At 37.6% G+C, this 21,486-nt stretch overlaps 1 protein-coding gene across 1 annotated transcript in view; it reads left to right on the top strand.

The window, feature by feature from the left end:
• Nucleotides 1-7,024: 7,024 nt before the first annotated feature.
• The window catches only part of OTOGL (otogelin like), a gene marked incomplete at its 5' end in the record, with an annotated part of 129,145 nt that continues 114,683 nt past the window's right edge, over nucleotides 7,025-21,486 (top strand). Inside the window, 9 exons of the mRNA XM_084634033.1 lie at nucleotides 7,025-7,103; nucleotides 8,232-8,271; nucleotides 9,408-9,456; nucleotides 10,492-10,558; nucleotides 12,369-12,467; nucleotides 13,767-13,921; nucleotides 15,383-15,504; nucleotides 17,405-17,610; nucleotides 21,274-21,404. Coding sequence (XP_084490159.1) covers nucleotides 7,025-7,103; nucleotides 8,232-8,271; nucleotides 9,408-9,456; nucleotides 10,492-10,558; nucleotides 12,369-12,467; nucleotides 13,767-13,921; nucleotides 15,383-15,504; nucleotides 17,405-17,610; nucleotides 21,274-21,404 — 948 coding nt within the window. The remainder of the gene's footprint in view (nucleotides 7,104-8,231; nucleotides 8,272-9,407; nucleotides 9,457-10,491; nucleotides 10,559-12,368; nucleotides 12,468-13,766; nucleotides 13,922-15,382; nucleotides 15,505-17,404; nucleotides 17,611-21,273; nucleotides 21,405-21,486) is intronic.

Below are 21,486 nucleotides of genomic sequence, written 5' to 3'. Positions count from 1 at the left end.
GTGGTGGAGGTGTGTGCAGTGCATGAGAGGAGGAAATAGTGGAGATGCTAGTGAGAATTTGCATCTATTTAAGGTTTTTGTGGATACGGACTAACACGGCTACCCCCTGATACTTGACTTCTATTTAAGTAGATATTGAGAGGATAAAGAGGGTGAGTGGATGATGAGAGGAAGCCTCATATGAAAATGAACTAGCTGCTCCCAACAAAAGGTTGGAGAGCTGGGACATCAGTCACAAGTGACCAGCAAAAATCATTCAAATTTGACAAACAGGTGGTTAAATACTGAGTAGAGGCCTGATGCATGGAAGCAGCTCTGGATCATGATGAGAATAACTGTTTTGTATCCCATTGTATGCTCAGCAGGAAACCATTTTGGACAGGAATGGAAAAGACGATAGGCTGACCAATAGAGAGTCTAGATTCTTGACCATATCACACTTTAAGCAAGATACTATTTTTCTCTCCTTTCCCCATTAGACAGCAGTGGTACTTTGGGGGCTCTTTTGAGGGGTATCTTCCAAAATTTCTTCTTTGTACTGTAGCCTCTGTGATTATTATTTTTTTTTTTAGAAACACTGGACTTTTGCCCTTTCTTGTATTGAAGAGCGCTTGCAGGGGTTTTTTTAAACCTTAAAAATATATGCAGTCTGGTCTTCCTTACTGCTGCTGGAAGAGCTTGTGGGTGGCTGAGAATGAGGTAAAATACTTTAGGGGAAGGGAGTGAAATTCTTAATTAAAAAGAACAGGAGTATACAGATTAACACAGCTGCTACTCTGAAACCATTGTTAAGATTTTCTTTTTCATAAGCTTAGTCATTAATATTAAATAGTATTAGCATAAATTGAACAAAACTTCTAAACAGGATTGATAAGTCCCACTCTCACTTGCTTAGCTTTCAGTCTCTGTTGATAACATGACTAATTTTTCAGTCACATTTGTGTGTTCCAGAGTGGATTTCAAAAACGCCTGAATTTCAAATTAAATGCAATTGAAAAATCAAACTTATTCTTTCAGAAAGAAAGGAAGAGGAATGCAGGAAAGCAACAAGCCCATTTTTGTTTCCTTTTTGCAGATCTACTGTGAGCCACTTGCAACTTGTTTGCTAGACTTTTTTTGTTTTTGTCCTGCAGTAAATGAAGAATATGCCTAATTTCACTTTAGAAGTTTTATTCTGATTTATTATTGTTCTGACTGATCTCTTGTGGGATGTTCTCTGGCTTTTCTTTCCTCTGTCTCCTTTGACCTGCAAAACTTCTCATCACCCCATCTAGGGATGCAGTATTGGCTGGTTAGAACACTGGAGCTCATCCAGGTTTCTTCTTGTGATGAGGCTGTTGATGAATGATGAGCTATTCTAGCTCCTGGACCATAAAAACTCTGCCTCCTCCTTTCTAGGCCTGACTTTTTTTTTTTTTTTTCTGAAGGCAGAGATGGGGAATGAAACTTGGATATATTATATGGCAGTGCAGAGCATACTGTCTCCACGGCATTTCTTCAAACCAAGAAGCCCTTAACCCTAATCAAAATGTTTTCTAAAGTGGATTTTGATCTCATGAAAATGTCCTGTTGATCTCTGCAATGATGTCACATCAAACTATTTGATTTTGTTAATAAGATGTAAAATGTAAATGTTACTTGATGTGTACTGGGAGCTGCTAGATGCCAGTTTTATTTTCTGAAATACTACAAGTAAATTGGTGTGAGCTAATTGCATGAGAGCATGGTGGAAATAGGATGTAGTAGTGAGAACTCGGTTTTCCTATTTACTCTATCCTGCCACTTACCTTCACTAGGGGGGTGAGCAGTGAAAAGGATTCTTCTACCATCGATAGTGGAGGTAGAAATGGCATAGGAGCAGCTTTACCAACTCAGCTCTGGCATTAGCCTGCCCCTCCTCAACTAGTCCTTATCAGCAACAAGATGTGTAAGACCAGAAAGGGGTCCCCCAGCAGCAGTGAGGCTGAATTGGAGATGGGCTGGTTCCAGCGTGTCCCTAACCCCATCCCAGAGCTCACTAGCTGCAGGAGCATTAAGCTTAGGAGGCAGAGTAGGGACTGGAAGCTGCTGTGAAAATGTGGATCCTGCCTAGTCTGTGCACCTGGCACTGGGACTTACCAACTGTGGGTGTGGTGCAAGCTCTGAAAAGTTCCATGTGCCACTGGCATCAACAACGTAGGGAGAGCCAAAATTGGGAGTAGCTGTACCAGTGTGGCTCTGGCCTGGTGTATCCTCACTGACCAGATTGCCCTCATATGCTGCATGGTCCTTACAGAAGCTGAAGATGCTCCTTACTGCTATGGTTTTGCAGTTATTGAGATAAATTATGCTTGACTGTGATACCCACATAGATTGTAAGTGGTTATTGAAAAGTTTATTATTAAATGAGGCTGTTAATTTTGTATATTTGAAGTCAACCAACAAACTTTTAAATACAGAATTTATATGTTAAATTAACTTTATCATTTCTAATTGTAGAAAGTCTAGATAGAGAACACCTATAAATTCTTTCAGTTTGTCTCCCTGCCAATGCAGGATGGTTACCTAAAGTGTACTCGTGGGCTCTTTTTTTCTTTTCCTCCTTGGTTTTTCAAAGGTCCCAAGCAGTGGGGCATCTACTTATTCCCTTATGCAGGCAAATGCATTTCATTCCTCCTATTCAAGTTAATTTCTCTCTCTCTCCCCCACACTTTCCCATTTCTTAATTTTAACCCCATGACTCTTGTACCACAGTGTACCTTGCTGAATAATTCCTTTCCCTCCTCGGATACTTGTTGGACTGTTACGCCCTCACCTTATCTGTCATTCCTCTGTTTCCCTAGTGACTTTTGTTGCTCTTTGCTCAAATTTCTCTGTCTTTCTGGTATAGTCGCCAGATGTGAATGCAGTTTTACAGGTGCAGTTGTATTAGAATTGTAGAGAGGAGGATTATTGCTTTGCTGCTATATGCCTTGTCGTGTCTGTGTTTTGAAAGCCTAGCCTTCATAGGCCTTTTTGCAGCTATAGCACATTGCAAACTAATGTCTAACATGTTTTCCAGTATGATCTCCTATGTCTCTTTTTAGCATTATTGCTTTCCAGGTTTCTCAGTCCGAATAAATGTGTGTTCTGGAATATTTCTCTCACTTTGCATTATTTCAAGATTAATCTAATTTTGTTGTGTTCTTCCCGTATTTCTAATATTTCTAAGTTCTTTTATGTTATTCGCCCATCTTCACTGCTTTTGCAAGGACAAAGAAATAATACAAAGGAAACTAGATACACTATACTGTAAAGTATGGTATTAACATGTCTTTTTCCAACACTAAATGTCAGACACATTAAACAGCGTCTAAACAACAGTAAGAATAACGTCATACATTGGTTATCAATCAGTTGTTGGTTACCCGGTGGATGTTCCATGAGACTTTCAGGACAGAGTCACTGGTGTGTACACAACACAAAATGAAGTTATGTCTAGGCCCTCTTCTTTTCCAAATGAGAGTGTTAGAACTCAGTAAGTGAAAGCTTCAAATTAGAGAAGTCTCCTCCATGTTTTCAGGGTTGTAGTGGTGGGGAAAAATATTCCTTGGGTAAGAGTGTACAGAATTAAAAGAATGCGAGAGCAAGGCTATGGTGGGGTCAAGGGATGATGAAAGAGAATCAATACCAAAACATCTAGCTCTCAAGTCATGGCAAAAAGGAATTGCCAACATAGGAACAGTGACGTGAGAAGAGGCAAATAGATATGAAAGTGGAGAGAGGCAGAGGAGTGAAAGACTGATACTGTCCATGATCCCCTCCCCCCACTTTCAACCTGAAAATAGGTATATTTTATAATATACAGTGGTATGTTTCATTACAGAGATACCTTATATTCATAAGAATTGGCCCATCTTTCAGCAAATACTTTTCTGAAGATACTGTGAAATTACCAAATCATGAAGGTATTGATATGCACCAAATACTTTGGTCATCTCACTTACACGTAGAGTAATTGTCAAGTAGCTGATTAAATTGTGTCTGTTTAGGATTGAACCTACTGTGATACTTTATATTTAAAAAGAGTAATAGAAATATTTCTATGTCTGTGAAGCTGTGCAAGTATGATGCATTTATATATAATTTAAAGTATGGGCTTGGGAATGGCAGAATCTGAGGTCAGATTATCTTTACATCTCTGCTTTTGTAAGAGATGAAGAAAGGAAAGATGAATATATTTACAAGACCAAAATAACGGATGTAGAGAACTAGATGGCTCGGGTATTGGTAATAGAATTTGGAGCCTGTCATCTCCGCATTGTTGGCTTGGGTCCATCTCAGACTGGTAATGATCAAAGGTCATTAATTGCCAACTATTAACTCCTTTTGGTGATCTGTGAAATTAATGGGAGGTCTTAGTCCACCTCTTAAGAGACAGGAGTCCATTCTTCATTCACACTAAATGGCTCCCTTCCTGGCAGTGAGCAGAGGTGTAAAGGCACAGATGATTCTTCTAGGTCAATGTTGGGAGCTTATGTTACTCAAAAATTATCCCTTTGATCAATCGTAATATACCACTGTTGTGCCCTAGAAAACATAATGTGAAGTTCTTGCCTGCAAAGTCAGAAATACCAAGGCAAGGTCTTCATTTGGCAGGGGATGAGGTGGGGGAAGGGTTTCACACTGGGGAAATATCTTCATTGATTCCTCTAGAAGATAAGAAGTAAATGGGATAAATGAAACAAAACTGACAGATAAGCAGAACGCTTAAAATGACTTTTTACTATACATTTTATAAAATACTAAAATGTGGGTGAATACAGCAAGGAGTTTGTTTTTCAAAAGTTATATTCATTGCTAAGAGTCATCTATAGAGTTTAGATTACTGCAATGCACTCTCTATGGGGCTACAGCTTCAATCAACCTGGAAAGAGAAGCAGGTGTAGAATGTGGCAGCACGTTTAGTAAGTGATACATCTTGCCAGCCATACATAACACCAGTACTCCAGCTCCTGCACTGGCTTCCTGTTTGTTTCTGTGTGGAGTTTAAGGTACTGAATTTGAACTATAAAGCTTTAAGCAGCTTGAGGCCTGACTTTTTGAAATACTGCCTCTCTCTCAGTCAGTGAAGGCACTCAAGCTGAAGGGATAAACAGCTGGTAGGACAACTTCCATTCAAGGCCCTTAACTTCTGAAGTCACTAAAATAGCCTTCCAGTATGAGATTAGAGACATGCTGCATGTTGTTACTTTTGGGGAGGGGACATGTAATGGGGCCTGCATTGGTGGGCTCAGTACAGCATTGGTTGGGGTGGAAATCTGATAGGAGAATAACCAATCTGTTTGTTTTGAGGAAGCTGTTGGCTTTATCTTTTAAACATGTCAAAGGCACAAAGAGACCACCCTATTTTGTGCGTAAACAATGAGTTAAAGGTAGTTTCGAGTAGTACACCTGCCCCAGGGTCCTAGTGCCAATTCTTATGGTTTTACTATAACTTTTTCTTTATTTTTAAATCTGTCCCGTGTGTGAAAGAGCCACAAGGGGAAACGGGCTAATCATGGTATTGTCAAAAGCACAACGTAATTTTTTTAAAGGAAAATATGTTTCTCTAATCTCTGTCTATTGGTGTACTTAAATGCACTATTACTGTACAATACATACCATTCAGTTACAACAATCTTTTGTGTGTTGCTTGTAATCAATAAAAAACAAAACTCCAAATAGCAAATTGTTTTTTTAGGTCCCTATAAGTATACTTTTTAAACAATTTCTCAGTAAATATCTTATTTTCTTGATGTATATGAACAGAAATCATCAGTATTCTTTATTATTATGTACACACCATAAACATAGATGATGCTTTACATAAAAATAAAAGGTAATTGGTGAAATCCTGTCCCCACTGAAGTCAATGGCAAAACTCCTATTGATTTCATTGGGACAAGATTTCACCCCTTGTCTTTTACACTGAGGAATTTTCAATCAGTAAGAATGGTATGCCAGTGAATACTACACACAGTTTGACCCTGGGTTAAATTAAGACATAATGACAAACACTAAATGGGCTATGGAAAGGCTAGGAGGAAGGGAAGGTACATTACTAATCCAAGCAACCACCCGATCATAGTAATGTACATGTTTTGATATACAGATTTATTTATTTTTTAAATCTGCAGTTCATTTGAAGGGAAGGTTAGGTAGTTCTAGGGGTAGGCTAGATGAGGTAGTGTCTTTCCTTTGTTTACATTAGATTTTGATGAAGCATATAGTTTTCCCTTTCAGTTATCTGTGAGATTTTTAAAACACATTTTATTTAAAAAAACAAAACAAAAACAAATTACCAACTGCTGTGCAGTGTTCTTTTGTGACACTATCAGAATGTTAGAAGGAAAAAACTTATTTGCTTCCATTAGGTAGTTAAAATCCAGGTAATTTCTTTAATGGAAATTAATTTCTCATTTAAAATGTATGTTGAATTTTTTAATATATTTGTCAAACTACTTAATGGTATGTTTTACACGAACATTATTGTAAGTTTGAACTTAAAAGTTTTTTTTCATTTTAATAAATAGAAGGTAGAAAGGGAAGCAATTTTAATTAGCACAAGTTTCAAAACACACAAACTTGAAATGACAACTGTTTGAAAAAATCTTTCAAAGCATCATGACATGGCAAAATTTCTTTCCATGTCACTATCCATGAATGTTATAAAGGGTTGATTCAGTCCAAAAGTGGAATAAGCCTTGCAGGTCTAGTGTAAGTGTAACTAATACAGGCTCTGGTAAGGAGTTACCATGCATTACTAATGAGAGAAGCACAGCCAAAAAGGTGTATGCAACATTTCCAGAGCTCCAGAAGCTGGATGTGGTGGGAAGCTTGATATTTCTTTTTTTTCTCCTGTCCCCTATTTTTTATTTCCCCCCCCCCACCCCACCTTATTTAAATTTCTCTGCTATCTAAATTTATAAAAGATTTAAACACCCCAGAGATACATACTTCTAAGATGCCATAATACTCCAGGCCACCAATTTGGATACATTTCATACTGAGAAGCTACACTGAAATGAATATTGTGGGAAAACTCAATTTAATGATACCTTGGAGTGTATTCTTGGTTCATTCTCTGCTGTTCTCTTTGCAAGGTAAGAACTTTTATGCTCAATTTTTACACTAAAAACGTTTTAGAAAGAATTCTCTTAACAATTTAGTAATACGGTTACTTATTTTTCTTTCACTGTAAAGCAAATAGTTCTTATCCTATGGCCTAATTAAACAAACAAACAAACAAACCAGTAATACAGACTTAATATCTTTACATCACACACTTTTACTGCTTTTGAAACTAAAAATGACTTTGTTTTTTTTTTAAATTCAGACTACCTGAATAAAATGCTTGAATTTTATACAGCATGATTAGTAAAGAACAGAATTATTTTTCTTGGCTTTCTTGCTTCTCATTATTGTCAAATGTGTTATCAGATTGATGTAGGCTTAATTGTTATGAACAGGAAATGGGTTTGCTCAAGATTTGGACTGCACCTGCAGTGTGTCTGAACATTTTTTATAATTCTAGAGTAAATATTTGGCAAACTGATTATAGAAACTCCCAGCTGCTGTCATCACACATGCTAATAATAGATACCATAGACAGCTTAGAAAAATGATTTCTGAGGATAACAGAAGTTTTTCAAGCATTGTGACTTTCACATAGCTTGAAAGTAAAAATATTCTTAAAATGAAAGTAAATCTGCATGAAATCTAGAGAGATTTAAACATATTGGACTAAAGGTTTAGAAGTATTATGTTCAGAAAAGCATTACAGGGAGCTTCATTGAATCCTGATCCTGAGAGGTTCTTAGCACCCTGAGCTTTAGTCTGATAAGCATTAGTCTGATCCTGCAAGGTGCTGAGCATTCACGACTTCCACTGTCGATGATGGGAGTCAAGGGTGCTTAGCACTTTGCAGGATCAGGCCCATTGGGAATTGTGGGTTCTCAGCACTTCTCACAATCAATTTCTGAAGACGAAAAACATCAATCACTCAGAAGAAAAGTGTTTCTATCTTTGCTGGCAGGGAGTAACTTTGCTGGCAGGGAGATAGGCTGCATAAATGCTTTCTGGAAAACTTACTGTAATTTGTCCTCTTCTAAAGAACAAAACTCACTCTTGTTTCTTAAAACCAAAGTCAGGTCAACATTTGTCTGCATGCAAAATGCGCAGAAGGAAATAGAGAAAAAAATGGTTTAATTCCATTACTTTTTATCCAACAGAATCCTATTGCGAGTTTTCTCTTTTGAGAAGAACACCAAGGTGAGTGTGCGTTCCTCATTTGCAGGGTTTTAAAAAGCAAATATTGGTGAAATCAATAAGGCTTGTCTGATAGGATGGAAGTATAGGAAATACAATATAGCCCAATGCGGAACACCTCTAACTTTTAGTAACTTAGACATAAAGTATTTCTTCTGTTTAATAACTCTTCCCAAAGAGCTGGTGATTAAACATGCAAATCGTTTTTTGAAAAACAAGTGCACCTCTTTAGCAATCACAAAAAGATGGTGTTCCTCAGGGGCTCAAGTAAGTTCACAGGATGAGTATCTTATGTGACTATTCTCATATCTGATAAAATGTACATTAATTAAATACCAGTAGATCATTTTAGTTTCAGGATAAAAATAATAGAATTCTAGTGACACACAGAAAGGAATTTCCCACAAATAAAACATGTTATACAATAAATATTGTCTCAATGATAATTCATTTTCTCAGTCTGAAAAAAGCACTTGCAAGGCAAGTTATATGTAATAATTCAAACCAAACCAAAACTAGGGTATCCTCCTGATCCCATTGAAGTCAATGGAAACTTTGCCATTCAGTAGAAGCAGGATTAGGGCTCAGCTCTGTACATCTAATGACTTGTAGTACATCTAGTGATCACACACTATATTGTACAAAATCTGGCCTATTAAATAAAACAAAGTGCATTTTGTAGATTGAGGCCATTATTTCTGAAATTAATTTAATTATTGCCTATTGTAATTTAGTTACCGCTGGAAGGTAACCTTACACTTTTAACACCACGACCACTGCACATACAAATAGCACTGGTGCACCTCAACAACACGTGTACTATTCAGGCACCTAATGAAAGAGCTACACTATTTTGTGTCCCATATTATAAGCCCAATTTGCTTATCTCCCTTCCCCCATAAATACCAGGTACCCTCTTGAACAAGTAGCCTGTGTTTAAGAGCAGAGGTCTAAGCACTCTTGAATTTTGTAAAATGAGACTATGAAAAGAAAAAAGTCACTTTTTTAAATGTTAACCCAAGAAAGACCTCTTTGATAATGTGCTGGAAATCAGAGAGAAACACCTCTCCCTAGGGAACCACTTATTCAGGTTGCTCAGGGACCTTTGATTATACAAGATCCTTTTTGTTTTCTTCCAGAAACCAGTTTAATGCAACTCGACAGAAAAGAGATCTCTTAGCAGCTGAGGTAGGTTATACCACAGAAAGAAAGAGGGTCAAAAATCCCCCTCCTTTCTGCAATGGGGCTTTGCTGTTGTCACAATGAGGTCTTTGTAAAGGAGAATGGAAATGGTAATAACAAGACAGGGATGAGGAGGAGAAGCTTTTCCATACCTGCTTTCGTCAAACTTAAATCCACAGCCTCATTCATTCTTTGCAAAATGCTTCATGAATTGCCCAGCCTAACACACCAGGGGTCGGGGGAGGAAGGGTCTTTGTTAAATCTTTTGTGAGAGCAAACAGAAACTTGGGAGTGGCTGTTTGGTGAAAAGCACAATAATGAAACCATAGCCGAACAATTTTGCAAATAGTGTTGTTATTGCGACAACGCTCCTGAGCTGTGCAGCAGGTTCCCAGGGCAGAGCCTGTGCCTCCGAAGACCATTCTCCAGTTCCATTGCTGTTAAGATAACTCAGGGAGGTAGGAGGTCAGGGAGCAGACCTGACAATTATTCCATCTGGGATGAGTTTAAGGTTAGTTTTAAAGTCTCTCACTCTTCTATGCACTAGGATTTTGTTGTGCGTCAGTGAGAGACACAAACCCCTACAAATTACCACCATTTGCCAGTCCTGGAGGAAGCAACTTGTTCACGGGCAGAAGGGCACCCTCCCCTTCCCCCCGGAGTGTGGAGGTTAGAATCTGGGATGCTAGGAAACCACATAAAGTGCTGAGTGCCTGCTTGGGACAGATGGCTTGTCTTGTGCTAGTATCTCAGTGAGCTATACTCCTTGTCCTTCTTCTGATATCTCTGTTGCTGTGTTCCACCCCAGGGATCGCTGTGATGGAGAAAGTAATTCCTTACATGTGGTTTACAATTTTACCGAGTGTTTACAAAGTGCTTTGGGATTCTCTTGAATCAAAAGCTCTGTGTACATGCAAGATCATTTTATGTATTAAAGTAATTGTCCTATCCTAATTGTCCTGCAAAATCCCTAGAATTGAATTAGTCAGACCGTTTATGAAGTATTAACACTCTGGTTTTGCTTTTTTGTTTCTCGGATAGACTGGAACAGATTCTGCTGGGCCTCACCTTCATGGGGACCTTACTCAGGGTCAAAGTCCATCAGAAGGTCAGTACCATGTTAGTAATTCACTACCTGTTTGAAAGGATTTCAGTAAAATGCCATCTACCCATCAACTATGCCTTGTTACCAGAGATTGTATAACTTTTGATAGTATTTACCTCCCATGCAAAACCCAGTGCTATCTAATTTTGTTATGGAAACTTGTACTTCTGACTTGCTAAATCACAGAAAATGGTTATTAAAAACAACCAGTTTCTAATGTACCTGTTAATGTGGCACCCAAGCACCTAATGAAACAAATCCTTCATTGCTTTACAGTTATTTCCACTCCCAGTTTTCTTGTGTGTCACTTTTGGGCCTTGTCAGGTTGAGTAGGTATGCTGAGCGGGATTGATAATAGCAGTTGTCCATGGAAGACCAACCTAAAGCCTCTTTTAGAAGATTCTAAGTGTCAACCAAACTCTTCAGTTTGTTCAGAGTGAATTGAGGGGTTTCACAGATGATCCATTCCCATCACTGTTATCTAGCATCCAGCATGCAAAAATGATCAAATGGACTGAACACTGACACTTTCTTAAGACAAGATGGAGTTTTTGGTTTCTTTCATATCAATGAATACAAATCATTGTGCATCTAGTGTTGTTAGTTTTAAAAGCATTTCCTTGCAAGTCAAATGGGAGAATGAGATAGTATTCTCTGCCTGGTCTATATTTTCAAATGGTATTTGTATTCATAAGTATTTGAAAAATAACTTTAATATGGAAAAAATACAAAGATAAAGTCTATGTGCTGCCTTAAAAAGGACATTTTACAATTAAGATTAAAATTGTGGGGCAAGGCTGACTACTTTGTATGGTTTTACTTCAATGGTTCAATTCAGTTCCCGTTTTGGTCACTAGGAGCTTTACCATGGATTCTCTGAGGCTGGGTATATGATGTTTTTTAGCCCTGTTTGTGTTGCTTTTTGCAGTAGCAAAAAACTTAAGTAAAGATGTTCCCCAGCTGCAAAATCCAGAGGAGGATTTTTAACCCTGCCAGCTTCAAAGATATTTGGATCCAGGGTTTTAGTTTGGCTCATTATACGGAAAGCAGCTACCTGCAAAATTCTGATTTCCTCTCGCCCCCCCTCCCACCCTGCGCCATCTTCCAAATTTGGGACACTCACATGTGGCGTTTTGTTTTCGATGCATCTCTCTTAATAAGACCAATGGGAAAAGTATCAGGTCTAGGTTTTTTGAACGGTTGCATATTATACACTTTCATTAAAAAGTTTATCATTTTAGAAAATTGCTAAATTAACTGGAATAGAAAACAACTAATTCTCATGCAATTTTAAGTTCATGACAAATTTCAACTGTTCAAACAGAAATAATAATTTTAACTGATCTTTTTTAGCATAAGGGGATGGTTGGTAGTGGTTGTTTTTGGCTATGTAAAATTTTATATTCATAGGGATTTATAGCCTCAATATACCTTTCACTCGAACCTTTATAAATAAGGAGGAGCTAAGCAGATGTACAGTTTGTGCTGAACTCAGTCAATGAGTATAATATGCCCCTTGTATATTTCTATTGCAAGACTACTGGGATTTTGTTTCTTTATGTGGGAACTTGATCTTTTAGTTACTCGGAGGAGGCTGACCTTTGCTCTCTTGTTAGTTTACAAATCTTCAAACTATCTTCTTACCAAACAATAAAAATATGAAATGAAATAAACATTGAAACTAAGAATGCTGTTGGTTAACTTTTTAGGTAATAACTGGTTCTATTTTAGTTAATAGAAAGATTTCATCCAAATTATTCAGCATGTTGATAAAATTCAGTGCATACTAGAAGGCTGCTATGTTTTCTTTCAGGCTTTTGTCCTCAAGAATGCCTTAATGGAGCAGTTTGTACAGAGGCGGGTGTATGTGACTGTCAGATGTTTCAGGCTCATGGTGAAAGGTGCCAAATTGGTAAGTTTGAGGAATCGGCAACGGAATTGAGTTTCAGATTAGAGTGAGATTTAGGGATGAATTTGTTCAAATAATACCTGTTCAGAGCACTTTTGCAATTGCCTTATAATCAAGCTGTAATTCTAAAAGGAGGCTGGCTCAAATGCTATATTTCAGAGTGAGATATGGGAGTACAGAAGAGGATCAGATGTTCCTGAATTTTATTAATACCTGTAATAGTATCCCAGTGCATCATAATGTACCATATCTGCTTTTACTTACTTAAATGTGTCACCAAAAGTATCATTGCACTTCCACTTACAATGCCCTATTGCCCATTCTGAAGACAGGATGTTCAGATATTTTAATGGGAAAAGTTTTGGCAGGTTCAATCTATTGGTAGTAGAATTGGGGTAGAAGTTGTTAGTCCCTATCTTGATTCCTCAGACTCTGTAGAATATATGCAACAGCAGCCATGGAGGGACTTTCTAAGGTCAGGACTAGAACCTCAGCTGGTGTCAACCAATGTAGCTCCATTGAATTCAGTGGAGCTGCACTGACTTTCGTCAGCTGAGACTGTAGGCCAAAGCAGCTGTTGAAACTGAACCAAAGTCTTAGCCTTGGTTCACCCTGAGCCCATACACCAAACACTGACCTAAACCTAATATGATATGATCATCCTCTCCTTTGTAGAGTTTGTGGATAATGGATTTTTTTTGGTTCACTGGCAATTTCAACAAGTTGAGAACAAAACTCATTTTGTGTTAAACAAAATGTTTTATTTGAAATAAAACGTTTCAATTTCAACCATTTTCAGATCTATTTAAATTTTAAAACCAAAATTAAAGAAAATTTCAAAACAAAATGTTTCAAAATGAAAAAATCATACTGTTTAGTTTAAAAATATCAAAATAAAAAGTTTTGATTCCCCCTGCCCCCCAACAAATTGGTGACATCGACATGAATTCATGAAATGATTGATTGAATCTGCCTTTTTACATTAAAAAAAAGTTTGGGTCCAAAATTTTTGCCCAGTTCTACTCATTGGTCCATTCCTAGTTATAATTTAAAGGTGAAATCCAGGCTCCATTGACATCAATGGCAACATTTCCATTGGCTTTGTTGGTCCACAGTTCCCCCCTAAGAGTTTTAAAACTTGTCTTAATCTCATTTCTTGAATGATAAATAAAACTAGCTTCTGTGCTGATGTATGCTTATCTACTATGCATGTAATATCTTACTTTTGTACATGTCCCTGACACTTGTGTACTTTTTTTGTTATTTTGCTTTTTATAAGCTCATCTTATTTATTCTCCCCAGTACCTAATGATGGTAAGGATCGAGATGGAATTTGCAAATCATGGGGGCAGTATCACTTTGAAACATTTGATGGCATCTACTATTATTTTCCGGGAAATTGTTCCTACATTTTTGCAAAAGATTGTAGTGCTCCGGAACCTCAGTACACTGTATGGGTAAGTGTGTGAATATGGATTTTGAAATGAAATGCAAAATATTGATATAACATAGAACTTGTGTTATAGCATAACAAAAAGAACAGAGACAGTAAATGGATCAAAAGGTAGTTTATTTCCTTTTTAGATTTATAGAATGTGCTGATCAAAAATTCTGTAAGTACACATGCAATAACAAATCTCTGAAATATAAAGTAAACTGTATTATAAAATGATCTCTTTAGGCAAACATGGAGAAATTTACTCCTGACTTCAAAACAGTTTACTGTCTCTTTCATTAGCCCCAGATTGAATCATTTAATGTTAGTGATCAGTGCTCTAATGTCAAATGTTGAATAGCATCATTTGTTACATACAAATGAGGTTAAGACTGGTATTATTCCAAAGATAGTAACTCTGATAACTGTGATAAAGAAATTGTTTCCACGACACATTAGTAAAACTGCAAGTAGTAGTTATAGAGACAAATGTGAATTGAGGAGGTTTTGTGAAATATAGAGATTCCACTTACGTTAAATGTGGTTTGACCAGGACAGGTGGACTGGACTAGTTTTAGGCATAGATGACCACATAAGATTTCATATCAAAGAGGCTGCCAGATATCCCTGGTGTAAAGATTTGAAAAGAGGTTAGGAGAAATTGATTAGGAGAGGAGATGTTCACTGAGCTAAACTTTTATGCTAGAGAATATGTTAGGGTTTTTTGGGTCTGCTTATTTACCTTGGGCAGGACTACATGAAAAAACTTGTGTTGGTACAGTAATGTCAGTTAGAGGGGTGATTATTATTTTTTGATGGCATTTCTGTGCTGGCAAAAGCATTTTGTTGCTGGTATAAGTTGTTGACACTGTCCTGCCAGAACTCTCAAACCAAGAGGGACCAAGCAGAATCAATACTTGGATGGAACACCTCCAAAAAACCCCCTACTTTCTGCAGGAAGGCATGCTGATGATTCAATAGATGCTAGTGTTTTTTCTAGGTCAATATTGAGAGTGGCCATATGGTGCTGGGGCTATTGTGTTGCTGGAGGTCCCATCTCCCAGAGGATATGTACCTTTGGGCAGTAAAGGCCCACTTGCACTTTTCATAAGATATGTACCAAACCCATAACTAGGTAATTATATTCTTCCTAAATTAAATTCTCTGCAGTTTCAACTGGACAAAATATTCCAGTTCCTTTTTCTGTCTTAAGCTACTGTGCAATGATGCCAGGTGCTGTTAAAAAGTTACTGGGTTTCATAGCAGTGGAGGGCAAAGTGGTCTTCTAACCATGTATATACCTGTATTAGTAAGCCCTTGTATTGTTTAAATATTTATTTCTAAAGTTCTTTGGGGTCCTTCAGTGAGAGGTGTGTAGATATGTAAAAGATTATATGTGTAAATTTATTAAGAGTTGTATGTAAATATTGAGCAGAAAACCACATTTGGTGTTAGTGCATCTGTGTGTTTTTCTCCTTTCAAGGTCCATAACAGTCCCCAGTGTGATGGTTCGGTGTATTCTTGTCTGCGGTCAATCAGCTTATTTTTTGCAAGCCAGGAAGAAATAGTTATTGTGGGACAAGAAGTAAAAAAAGAATCAATCAGGTAAATGAACTGACTGTTTCTGGAACATCTTATCACAGAAATGAAGTATTGGCATTAGGAAGTTATGATTCTTTCACCAAATCTAGCTGTGCTACATAGTTAGCCCCAGTGATCTACACCTGGTTCTGAGTGCCCCGGTTAGCCTAGCCAAGACGTGAGCAGCCACACTGCAAAGGTTCTGCTTGAGGTATTGTGTCCTCATTGGTGCTACATTCACCATTGTATGTCACTATGACTTCTGGGAGGCATATCCCATGGTTCTTTGTGCTGAAGCTACACTCTGAATTTTTCCCTATTGAATTGTGGGAGAACTTTGTCTGTCCTTCTGAGTGCAGAGGGAGGAATTGTGGGAAGGCACTTGAGTGATTTATCCTGCATCCTCACTGCAAAGTGGGCTAGTTACCAGCCCGAGTGAAAGTGGAGCCTACGCTCTAATCTACACCCATAGTCACGCCAGCTAGCCTGGGTTGAAAGTACCACTAAACTCAGGGGAGAGGTTTTTGTGTGTGGATGGGATAGGGACTAGGGGCAATACCAAGTAAGAGTTTGGAATAACTCTGCAGTGAAGACATACCCTCAGAGGTCATACGGCAAGACACAGAGGTTAATAATTATAAGTCAAATTCAGATTTGATTAAAGGAACTTAACTCTATTGAAATGTTTAGCAAGTTGTTCACTCACACCTGTCTGAGTTAGCCTGTTACCTTTGCTATTTTCAGTGGTCGGCCTCTACAAGGCATCTGATTTCTGATTCTTCACATGTCTGTCCCTTGACTGAAAGAGTTTTTCTACACTGGGAAAATGCGTGGTGTTATTAGTTAACTATTGGATTTCTTTTTTAAAATGGTGTTAGCTAGTCTTGGTTAAACCTTGGTCAACCCTGATATTATTTAAAACATGAGAGTCAGTCACTGTCCAGGCTGAGTGCATTGCCCCATTGTAGAGAAGTCCAAATTGAGTTCATCAGGGTCCTTAAGTTCCTTATGCATTACCATTTTGAGACCCAAAATAGTGTTTGAGATACGCCAACCCCTGAACTCTATCTGGTATACCCTTCTTTGTATCAGATATAAGTGTGAGTAGATCTGGTGTTCTCACATCTGAGTTGCTACACCTGGTAGCTACAAGGATATTGCCATTAATCCCAAAAGCAGCAACCTTTGAAGACAGTGATTCTGCAATACTAGAGTCTGATGGAAATCCAAACATAGCTGTCCCCATTTACTGGACAGAGCTACAGCCATGTTGGAGGATATACTGTAAATGGCTAATAATATTTTCTGTGCTATTTAATCTTTGGTTTGAATAGCAAGGGTCTTATTCTACACATGTTCAATGCACAGAATGTTATTGGCTTCAAAGGGAGTTGTTTGTATTGAAAACTTGAAGGATATGGCTCCAAATTACCCTGTCATTTACTGATATTTTAAAAAGTTTTTGGGCACATCTACCTGTTGCTTCTTCTGTTTACAAATGAATTAAAAGTGCAGTTAGACTCTAAAAAGGAACTGTATAAATGACTTAATGGGTCCCATGCTTAATGTCTCTGTCAATGACTCCATGTCAAAACTATTCAGTTTACAAGTAAAAACATGTCTTTCCTAACACAGCAGTGCTGCAAATGCACTGTGGGATTTGAAAGTCAAGATGGGTTCTTTCTGGTTTACACATCAATTCTATATTGATTGTTTATGTGCCAGAAAATAATCCATTTCACTGAATTGATTGCGCAAAGTAAGAGGAGTGACAGATACTGAAAATGTATTTTTGACAGAAAAGTAAACAGACCTTCAGGTCACACGGGGAAGAGATCTGATGAGTTAGGTGACATTTTATGTAGTCTTCTTCTAGTTCTAGCCTCACTTGTCATGTTTAAAATGGGTTATTCTGTTTTTCCAGATTGACATTGCCTCAGACAATTGGAAATGTTTTCATTGAGAGGCTGGCCGACTATATTCTGGTGAAAACTACCTTTGGTTTTTCTCTTGCTTGGGATGGAAGCACTGGTATTTATATTAAACTGACAGAAGAACATAAAGGGAAACCTTGTGGCCTGTGTGGAAATTATAATGGCAATAAATCTGATGATCTGATAATACAAAATAGTAAGTGAAGAGATCCTTTGTAAAAAAACAGATTCTGTGGTCCTTTTGTCTTATAAATATGAGGATGTGCTCTAAAAGGTTGTGTCTATTATCCATTTTAATTTATTTTCAGGCCATTTGAGTAGACTATATAGGGTCTGCTCCACTTTCCCCAGTCATAAATTTTAAGGAGTAGGGCTAGTTCAACAAAACATTTAAGTATATGCTTAAGTCCTTTCCTGTTCAGCAAAACACTTAAGCATGTGCTTAATTTAATTGATAAACATACTTTTAATGATCAAAATACTATTGTTTTTGTGAAAACAAAATGATGTAAAAAAACCCCACCCAAATTAATATTTGGAAAGGGCAGTAGCTCAGCACATGGATCTACATAGTTATTTTAAATAATATGTTGCTGTTTTATTGGTTGGTAAAATACAGAAAGTTGAAAAACCTTGTTGAGGAAGTTTATTTTTTTCCCATTGTTACACCTTTATTAATATACTTTGCTGTGGGGGCAGATGGTACATTTTAAGAAGATGAATAATCCAATGGCATCACTGTAGTCCATCTGAGAGAGCGAGGTTGTGCTGTTGATTTCAGCAATGGTGCCAGAGCTGGAGAAAGTTAAAAGAGCTTTTCTCCTCAACTGAATAGTATTTTCTCTAGGCAACACTTTATATTGGCCATTGTCTACTGTAGATAATATTTTACACACACCCAAGTGAAAAGAGTTCTATGCTGCCTTTGTTTAGAGCAGACACCAGCTCGCAGCTGGTGAAACAAGAGGAGGAAGGTTGGGAACACGAGAGGAGCAGTTTCTCCCAAACAATCCCGGATATAAGTAAAAGTAATAATGGTATTTAACCACTGCAACAAACTACAGGGAGAGTTTAGTTTCTCACATTGGCTATTTTTTTAAATCACAAGTTTTATCTCAATATTACCCTGATTTTTCTCCCTGTTTCCACATCTCTCTTGGGTGATAGCCGGGTACTATTTATTGTGCCAGGAGAGTGAGAAGCAGTTTGCTGTGTTTATGTGTGTGCGCATAGCCTTATTTTCTGCCCAGTAGAAACTGATTGTATCCCCTCCTCAGTGCATGTATCAGCCTCCAGTTATTCAGTGACATGGTACTGTTTGTTCTGTTCCAGACATTTGACGTCCGCGTACCAAAGCATCGTACATTATCTGGCCAGTTAAAACTAATGATTATTTTAAAAAATCATTGATTCACACAGAGTTAAAAACGTAGTTTCAATGTCTCTCTAGTTTACTGTTTATCATAAAACACTGCTTTTTGTCTCCACTTTCAACATTACACATTACTAATGGCACTATAATCTGGCATCTGTAATGGCAGAATTCCTGTCTTTTAGAAGTCAGAGAGTTATGGATCACATTAAAAATTAAACCTGAACTGAGTTTATAACACTGCACTCTGACACTGTGTGTGCAAATGAGAAGCAATCTGTTGTGATATTTTTCACAAGAATAAGATGTGGTGGGTTTATAATACTTATAAATTGCAACTCTGTCTAAATGTTTCCAACTCTCATCAATCCTTTATGGTATTTCCATACACCAGCAATGTAAGGTGAACTGTTCTTTGTAGTCTGCAGACTGATTACTCTCATTGGCCCCAGCTACACTACAGCTAGAACCAGATCTGGGGATCTGTTGTCGACATGACTGTCTTCCAATATGGCAATGCAGTTCAGAATTGTAGGGTCTCTGAAAGTGGACTAAAGTCTTGGACACAGTTGCAATGAGGTCCCTGACTTGGTTATGGCTGTAGTGTTGCTGGGGCATTAGACATACCTCACAATCTACCAAAGTAGTAGAAAGTAAATTTAAGAATTCAACATTTCTAATGATAGTAATGATAAACTGCTAAATACAGTGGGACAAGTGGAAAAATAGGACAATGCTACAATCCTAAAACTATTCAAGATACAAAAATGAATCCAGATGGGGATTCCCCAAACAAAAAAATGAGAGAAATTGAAAGGCATGCTACAGATTCTGAATACTCAAAAAATAGTAGCAGAATCTTATTCTGTTTTTTGTTTCTTTTTCTTAATGGCCACTTTAAACACCATCTCTTTGTTGTTACTGGGGTTTTTTTTGTTTGTTTTTTGTTTTTGTTTTGCTTTATATGACACCTTACTCATTTTGATAGATCTGCCCAGAGGAGGACAATTCTATTTAACAGCAACTTTTGAGGTTTCAAAATTTGGTTTTGTTCATCACTGGAACAAAAGCAAAGCTTTTAGAATGTTGAATATAAAACAGAATTTGTCAGAATGTCTTTTTTTGGAGTATAACCCTGGGCTGTTTGATTCAGGAAGGTTTTCTAGGTACAGAGCTTGTGCGCGAGGTGGAAGTGGGAGAGGAAGTAAAGAGATTGAGACTCAGAGACTGGATCTCTTCTGACCAGAGAGCTAGAGACTCATTCTATAGCCTGAGTCAGAGGGCACTGGCCTGGCATGTAGGAGAACTATGTTTATGTCCCTGCTTTACCTCCATCAGATTCTCCCACATCCCAGGCCATTGTCGAGACCCCAGGCTATATAAATTGTGAGCGTCTCTCTCTCTGGTTGGAAGTGACCAGATAGCCTCAGTGATCAAAGAAACCTTGGTGAAGAAAACTTTGTCAAAATCAATATGTCTCCACAAAACATTTCTGCTTTGCTCAAACAGCATATTTTGACACAATTTAATTTTGTCAGAAATGTTCTGACCTGCTCTAAATTTTGATTTAGGGACTTTAATCCAATATCTTCTGTGTCCTGAGCTGGTTTAATCTGGAGACAATGTACGCAGACTTTGATAAAGGGAATTGTAGATGCATCTCATTTTAGTATCCCTGGCTTCTGACCTATTGATTGGTATTGGTATCAACTGCTGCTGTGTCCCACAAAGTAGAGGAAATGCACCTGTTTCAGTCTTTTTGCACATTTAAGAACTTGAAGTAAATGTGGTATGCAGTGCTTAGAGCAGGACAACGGGAATCAGAAAACCTGGGGTCTCTTCCCTCTGACCTTGATTTGTTGCTTGGCCTTGAGCATCTGTTTCCTTAGCTGTGGAATGCTGTTCTATTATATACTGGTTCTTATGTCTCCCTCTTCACCATAGTCTCTGGTACCTTCCAGCAGTGCTTTAAGTGATGTGACTAGCTTCTGTCACATGTGGTTTGTTCTTTCTCTCATCTTCTCTCAAAGGGGGAGTTGTGTATGTAGTGCAGTGTTTTGTTTTGGTAGGATTTTTTTTTGAGGGGGCGGGTGAGGGACAGGAGAGATTATTATACCCACTTTCCCCAAAATATATATAGAGATCCTTAAATAAAATGTATTAAAGAAGTGCCAAAAACAAACAAATCCTCATAGTAAGAAATCTGCCTTTGACTCCTTATGAAGTTACCACAACCATATTTCCTGAAAAACTAGACATTTCCTGTTAATTCATTTTAGAATTTAAATATGGCATAAAAGGTGAACTGAAATTTAAAATAATTTTGTAAAGATCCCAAACTAATAATTGAATATATCTTATAGTAAGTACATTTAAATTGTTCGGAAAATAATTCTAATGTTTCATTCGAGAGGTTCCTCGGCTTTTGTGTTGACAGAAAAACCTTTGTTCTTGTGGAAAATGATTCTGTTCGATGTTTTTCTGAAGTAGGTGAATATACAGAAGACATTGCTGTATTTGCAAACAGTTGGTCTGTACAAACCCCAGATGATGCAATTTGTGTGACTACTGCCTCAGATTTTTCTAGTCCATGCTCGACTGACACAGAGTCCTCTGAGGTAAGTTGGTCAGTGTACATTTTCATATTGGATGTGGTTATAGTGATTCACCTTCTCTAGCCTGTTTTATGTATTTCCAATC

Source organism: Lepidochelys olivacea, assembly GCF_965140295.1.
Source record: "Lepidochelys olivacea isolate rLepOli2 genome assembly, chromosome: 1".
Taxonomy (NCBI): domain Eukaryota; kingdom Metazoa; phylum Chordata; order Testudines; family Cheloniidae; genus Lepidochelys; species Lepidochelys olivacea.
Note: the sequence above shows the minus strand (reverse complement) of the source record. Positions and strands in the feature narration are given on the sequence as shown.